At 38.6% G+C, this 7,279-nt stretch overlaps 1 protein-coding gene across 1 annotated transcript; it reads left to right on the top strand.

Moving 5' to 3' along the window:
• The first annotated feature begins 1,594 nt into the window (after positions 1-1,594).
• Positions 1,595-7,185, top strand: PP2D1 (protein phosphatase 2C like domain containing 1). Its single transcript, XM_088053213.1, is given in 3 exon segments — positions 1,595-2,234; positions 2,237-2,267; positions 2,269-7,185. Coding segments are annotated over 3 exon segments (906 nt in total). The 5' UTR covers positions 1,595-1,624; the 3' UTR covers positions 2,534-7,185.
• Positions 7,186-7,279: the final 94 nt, after the last annotated feature.

Genomic DNA, 7,279 nt, shown 5'->3' on the forward strand with positions numbered 1-7,279 from the left:
TGCTGAGATCAAACTAATGTTTTGATGAAAGTTTTCAATTTCCTGTCTCTAATCCAAGGGGCTTTTATATACATTAAATATAAAATGAGTTCATATTTAAAAGACTGACGAAAAATAGCTTACCAGGTATTCTGTATGCATTAGTCCTAATTTTTCTCAGGCCTGAATGCATCATCGTAACGACAGCAGTGAAAAGTCTTGTGCCATCTCTCAGTCTCAAATTCACATAATGCAGAATAAAGGCAAAGGGACCTGCACAAGCTGTTTTATCCATGTACCTCCTTACCTTGCCCTGCTGACATGGTGCAACATTTTCAAAGGAGTCTGATGTTCACCTCTTGTAGAGAGACAGACTTTCCTATAAACTGGTCCTGCATCAGACTGACAGCTTTAGCCAGCTGCAAGCCACCTCCGCAAGGATAAACTATACCAAACTATAAGGGGCTATTAAGTGGTTCTACTTAATACCATCACCCTTTACAGAAGGCATGTTGCAACTGATCTACCTCAGCTGATCAGAGGCACTTGATTCATTAAGATGTATTATGATTAATTTGAGCTGGAGGAGGTTAGGGCTTTGACTTCTAACAAAAATTTATCCAACGATTCCCGCAACAGAAAAGAGGCACGCATTGAAACACAAACTGCAGGAATCCTTATAATACACAGGTGATGGAGAGAAGTAGTAAGACCAAAAAATTGTACTTCCTAGCTGAAATCCTGGAAGAGGAAACAGGTGCAAAATAGTTTATTCAGGTGTGGCTGTAAGGAATGTAAAAAGAGAGACTCAGTAAAAGAATGAGGTGCAAGTAGGATGAAATTCCCAAAGGCTGCTCTTGTAATGTGGCTGTGGGGTATTACTGCTGCTAAACTACCTTCCTTTTCCCCTGGTGATGAATTATCAGCAGTTAACGTAAGATTAACTGAAAGAGAAATCTCATAACAGAGAATACAACAGCATATGCATTTTGTCTGATTTTTCTCATCCATACAGACATAAATGGTAAATAAAAAACCCCATAATCAACTTGAATATAAACACTATGTTTTCATATTTAGTAGATGCATGGAGTATAGGCTGGCAAGCTTAGCTGCTCACATGGTGTCAAGAATTTTTGTGTTATGGTGTCTGTGCATGTATGTCACGTGCCGGTTTAGGGCGAGAGGATATTATGAAAGAAGCAGTTCATACTGACATTTTCCAAGCCTGAAGCAGAATCACTTGGAAAAAAATTCTAGGTAAAATGGCTTAGCTGTTTCTGAGAATTGGATTTGGAAAATATGTTGTTTTGAATGAATTAAGCCAAAGGTCTAATTTTTTCCTAGAGAAGCTCCAAGATGGTCAGGTTTTATTTGGCTGAAATGGCATCAGCAGTGCATCTTTCGTCATCCTTGTCAATTTGCCCAAATCAGAGCAAGTTACACTATTTAGAAAGCAGCACCAGTTTGCCCATGCCAGGTAGAGACATGCCAATGTGCAGGTACTGAATCCAGACAGTAATCTGAATCCTGTGTGCCACCAGGGCTCTGTCAGGAAGCACCTTGTTTGGAGGCTCTACAGCTCTGACTCCTGGCTTTGCAGACCTGGGAATAGCATGGGGCATCCAGAGTGAGGTGAGAGCTGATGGGGGAGACTGGAGCAAGGAGCTGGAGTGGAAGAAGTGGAGGTACACGGGGACAGGAGGAAGATATGAGCTCTGGCTGGAGGATGGGCAGGCTGGTGCTGACTAGAGTCAGCACCCTTGCAGTACTTAAATTCTATACTGCTAAATTCCCTGAGACACATAGGCAGCAGATTCATTATTCACTTGAATTCCTTGTGGATAATCCCACTCCCACACCATATTGTGATCTTGCCAATATCAACAATCCTGGCACTTCTAAGAAAGTAAATAATTATTTAATAAAAGCATTACTGAGTTGCTAAGATAAAAATTCCACATGGCAGAGAGTCATGGAAGACAGGTTTATTGTGCTGGACAACCATGAAAGTAGGTCAGATACATGCTTTCTGTAGATTCTTGATGGCTGTCACGGTGTGACAGCTACAGAAACAATTGTGGTAAAGCTTCCACTTTTATTTCTTGAACAGCTTTCTCACATAGATTCCTCCTACAAAAATAAAAATGAGAAAGAACAAATTCTAGAATTTTTTTTTTGCCACACTAATCAAGGCAGATAACAGGGAAAAAGAGAAGAACCAGGCAACGAGGAGGCCAACAAAACTAATCTATTATGAAAGTGTATGCCAAGTCCTTTTGGAGAATGCAGATTTTTACAGCTGGGAAGGAATGAGGATTCCAAAGTTCACTTTCGTGGCTGTTCAGTGGTAAAAAGAATTCCTAGCGAAGAGATGGATGGCACTGGGGAAGAAGAAAGAAAACATCCTGAAAACAACGCACACAGTTCATTAGCCAGGACAGCCAAAGGTGTTGCTGGGCTACTGCATGTTGCTATTATAGGTAAGTACATTCCACATCAAGATTTTTTTCCCCTTCACCCAATTAGGAGAAAAAAAGGAAAAAAAAAATAAAAAAGGCAAGCATAAAATAATCTAGAGATTTGTTGGCAGTTGGTATCTGGAGATAAAAAGCAGCAATTCCTTTAGCTTGACAATGTGAAAAAGACATGATAAATTCCCTCACAACTGATACTGCTATCAGACAATAATATTCAGCTTACTAGATAAGTAGCCTGAGCACAATACTTGAATTAAAGCATTTAATTCAATCTACTAAAGTAAAAGAGTTAGGAAGCATTCTGTAATACACAAGTGACCTCTTGACCTCTTTAAGAATAGCATGGTTTTTTGTTGGTTTTTTGTTGTTTTTTTTTTCCTTTTTTTTTTAATCAAGAGGTTTAAGGCATCATCACTTTAGGAAAAGCTTCTGATTTTTGATCTGATAAAGTCCTTGTGTCAATAAAACATGCTTAAAATATTCATTCAATTCATTTTTTTCATTAGACTAAGTGCCACCACATTTTGCTACCAGCAAACTGAAAACATGATTTGAGGGAATAATCTCAATTATTACTTTCTGAAATAGGAATCTGTTGTATTTTACTGTTAGAAAGAACTAATTAGACTTGTTTCCTTATGAAATAGAACCTTGCTTTTCTTTAGTACAGAGTCAGTTATTTATCACAATCAGAAACAATGATACATTCCTAATGCTTCTGCACCCACCCCTGCTACAAGGGACACTAGAAAAAGCCCTTGCAGACTAGCAACTCTAGTCATTGTATTGTCCCACATGGTGATTTTTGTTACCACTTAAGCCCTCTTGCGTACATAAAACAGCTGTGAGATTACAAGCAAGATACTTGCTTTCCCACAAAGGTATGCACAAGCACAGTTAGACAAAAAAGCTGGTGAAGAGTTCCAGATGGATTTGTGTCTACAGTTACATTCTCTTCCAGCCTCTGCCTGAAGCACATGCCCAGCACACCACTTTTCCATCGCTTTCCCTGGCATCAGTAAGGAGTGGGCTGACACTGCAGCTGACATCAGAGGAACTCTTTCTTCCTGTACTGTGTGCATTCACACAACTTGTAAGACTTCTTCATATTTTTCCATATGAAATTTTACCAAAATTAACGAAGAGGGTCAAAGATCAGTAGGAAAAGGGAGAACCATCTGAGAAGCTTCATTTTTGTCAGGAAAAAAAAATTAAAAAAATCATGTTCCACATTTGAAAAAAAACCAATTCCAGATTAAAAAAAATGTTTTTGCTTAACGATAATTTGCACTCTGCCAGTCTGAGAAACACTGTAAACCAACCTGATCATGCACTGACACTGAATTAGGTAACTGGTGTATCCCACTGCCTCCATTCTTCAATGCTTGCTGCTGCAGCTGTAGCTCACCTCAAACAAGCTTTCTGCAGCCACATGAACTTTACTGGTACAGGTATCAAAACAGGCTGTTTAGCACTAGCCCAGCTATTCTTTCAGGAAATGCAGTCAACACCTTTACTGGAATACAGCATTAACTCACAAAAAGGCTGCAATGTTTTCAGATGCATTTGTTTCCACCTTATTGGGACAGAAACACATTTTATTCCAGAGATTGATGAAGGCAAGAACTGAGACTGGGTGAATTCTCTACCAAATTGCTTCTGGGTCTTTTTACCTGCCTCCATCCATTCCTTACAGAGAGGATTTCATGCTGGCTGCAATTAAGGATACCATAAATTCAAGCTGTGCTAACAAGTTAAGGTTTGAAGTTCATCAGAGGGACTTAAAACCCCTTATGATTAAAATCCACAATTCTGAACCACCACTAAATACACACTAATTTAATCTAATACAATTAATTTTCCACCAAATGTACCACAAAGGAAAAAAATTCATGCAACATGAACCTTCATTTTTCCCCAAGGAGTGTGTTTTTACAGAAGTACAGATGTTCCTTCAGCTCCAGATAAGCAACTAGAGTATGGCCAGATACAAGGAGCAGGAGATGGTGACATGGGGCATCTTCTTCATTTAGTCCCATATTGATAGGTCAGCTAAGTTTTGATTCTTTTGCCCTATCTCTAGTTTGCAAGAGAGATTCAAGAGAGACTTGAATCCAAAAGGCATGAGATTTTACTCTTTCTGCAGTCAAATTGTTCCACATGGGTTACATTATGCTCTCTGCTAGGATTACAGTTGGTGGTCTTGCTCCAAGGGTTCAAAGAATATTTTACACTTTCTTCTAGCTCTCCACGGAAATCAGAGGAAGGAGGTGGAAGCAAGTACAAGGAAACATACAGAGAACAGCTTAAGGCATCTAAAATTTATAATTAATTAAAAAGGTGCATCCTACAGTTTGGCATTTTGAATCACTTTCTGATTTAAGGCAGAAGCAATCTGCCTTCACAGACTACACTTAAACTGCCCAAGAAACACTACTGTGTAAGCAATGCCTACTCATACACCCCTTTTCAGAGGTCTGTGCCCCAGTCTAGCCAGATGGTATTAAAAATGCAATAAAAAAGAACGCACTGCAGCCAACTTCACATCTAGAAAGCCACCACATCCCAAGCAAGTTCCTTTCACCTGACATTGCTTTTGCCCTTATGTTTTGTCCTTACACATCAGAGCAGACTGAACATCTTCCCTAAAGCAAGAAATGGTCTCCCAGGGCAGGCACAGAGCATCTCAAACAATACAGCACTTTGGTTCTGAGCTCTTTCCTTTATGTGCTGTGTTCAAATCTGACACAACCAGCCCCTTGCTGTGTTGCAATTTCTAACACTTTCAATTCTCAGATTTCAGAAATGTTCAGGGACAGGAAAAATACCTCTTCCTACTAAAGAAAATAAACTAGTCCTCAACTTCCCACAATGCCTAAAAATTCTTGCTCCCTTGGGTGCCTTAACCAAGAGATTTAAGGTACCATGTAAATAAACAGTAAATTCCACATAATGTCCAAATTATTTTCAGGTACTACAAATTGTAGGCTGCTAGAAACAGTCTGAATCTGAAACTTCTTGCTGAGTTCATTCAGACACTTGAAAGCACACATTCCCATAGGAGGGGGAAAGAAAATGAGAAAAATGGAGAAGCTGCACCTTGATTGTTTTTAAACAAGAGTGCACATTTTTCATATTAGATTGCACTTTAAACTGAACTAAATGTCACCTAAGACTCCTCATAAGAGTTTATTTGCAGTCAGGAGATTAAGATTTCAGAACAGTCTTCTAAGAATGGAAGGGGAAAAAAAAGAAAACTTTGCTGTAAAACCAGAAATTGATTCAATTACGGACATACTGTTGCCTGTGAAGTAGATTATTAACTATGACCTCTGTCTTTTTTCCAGTCCTTAAAGAAAGGAATATATACTTTAACAGCACGATCTTTAAAAACCTAGTATGCTATAAATATTATTTCAACTTCAGATGATGTATGTGCAATATTACATATAAATGGAGTCACACCTCTCAAGAGCACAGCACTTCTAATTTGAGAGAAAACACCTCAGAATGGTGGAAACATCAGCGCTAATAAACCAGATTAATAGAAGGATACCTGATACCAAGGGCTCTTGGACATCACAGAGCTCTAGCAAAAAGAACATCTGTTATACCTGTACCTCATATTGCATCTGTCCCTATCAGTGTTACTTGCCAGTTTCTTATTTTGGCTTCTAATGGGCTTTGAGTTTTGGATTACCTGAAGTACTTGCACCTACTCTTAACATAAACTCATTATTTGAGAATGCATGAACGCTGTTCAATGAAACAGGACTTTGTGTGTGTCATTATCTAGTATCCTTCACTGGAAACAACTAACTCCAACACTATTAATCATCTGCCAGATTGAATACAGTTATCTTATTCCAGTAATTCTTATTCCAATGTATCTTCCAATATCTTATATTAGAATATTATATACTCCAGTATCTTATTCCAATAATTTGTGTTTTTTAGAGTGCCTCAAAAGCTGAAACAAAATCAGTGAATATGTTCTAGGAAGAATTACAGGCAACGTAAAAATGGAATTCCTAATAAGGAAACCAATGACCACAAAAATCAACCTAATCCAGAACTGTCTCTTTTCAGTAACAATGAAGTAAATTCATAGAACAGAGATACACTATTTCAACTCTAGCACACAAGGTGACTCTGAAGAACTCAGTTTGAGGGCAGAAAATTTCATCTAAGTTTTCATCCACAGTGAGACTTCAGAGCAAGAAGAAACAAACACTTTCTGTGCAACCTGTCCAAGTCACAGCTATAACAACTGCCAGGGAATGTCCTGGCATCAATGTCTAAAGCCATGAAAATGCCCCCAAATAGACAAAACCATGCTATCTAATTCTGACTCAAACACTCAGAGCTGGCAGAAAAAACGGACTCCGATTCATTTTGTGACAAACTGCAGGTGATGTTGGTCAAGAACTGCTCAAGACTGTATCACCATTGGGTTCAAAGCCACTACCACAGTTTGAAAAGAACACAAAAATATACCCGATCAATTGCAAATCAAAAGCTGCAGAAGCGACACAGTCAGCTCAGAGACACTGCAATGCAACAAGTCACCTTGTGAACAGCTGGCAAAGACTGCATTAGCTGCAGGTTCAAGAGTCAATATTACAATTTTGATCGTACTTCTAAATGGATGTGATACCAAATTACCTCAACATTTAAAGATTTATCATAGGACAACTGGAGTGCCACAGTATATATAGGACAAGCTTATATTTAGCTATGCCATGAATTTATAGTAAGCATCTTAAATGCTGACCCATACAGTGAATCAGACATCTTGTCTGGAACTGTACAAATGTGAT

The sequence above is a fragment of the Pseudopodoces humilis genome, chromosome 1 (genome assembly GCF_049639895.1).
Source record: "Pseudopodoces humilis isolate 2021_Gansu_Grassland_sample_001 chromosome 1, ASM4963989v1, whole genome shotgun sequence".
Taxonomy (NCBI): domain Eukaryota; kingdom Metazoa; phylum Chordata; class Aves; order Passeriformes; family Paridae; genus Pseudopodoces; species Pseudopodoces humilis.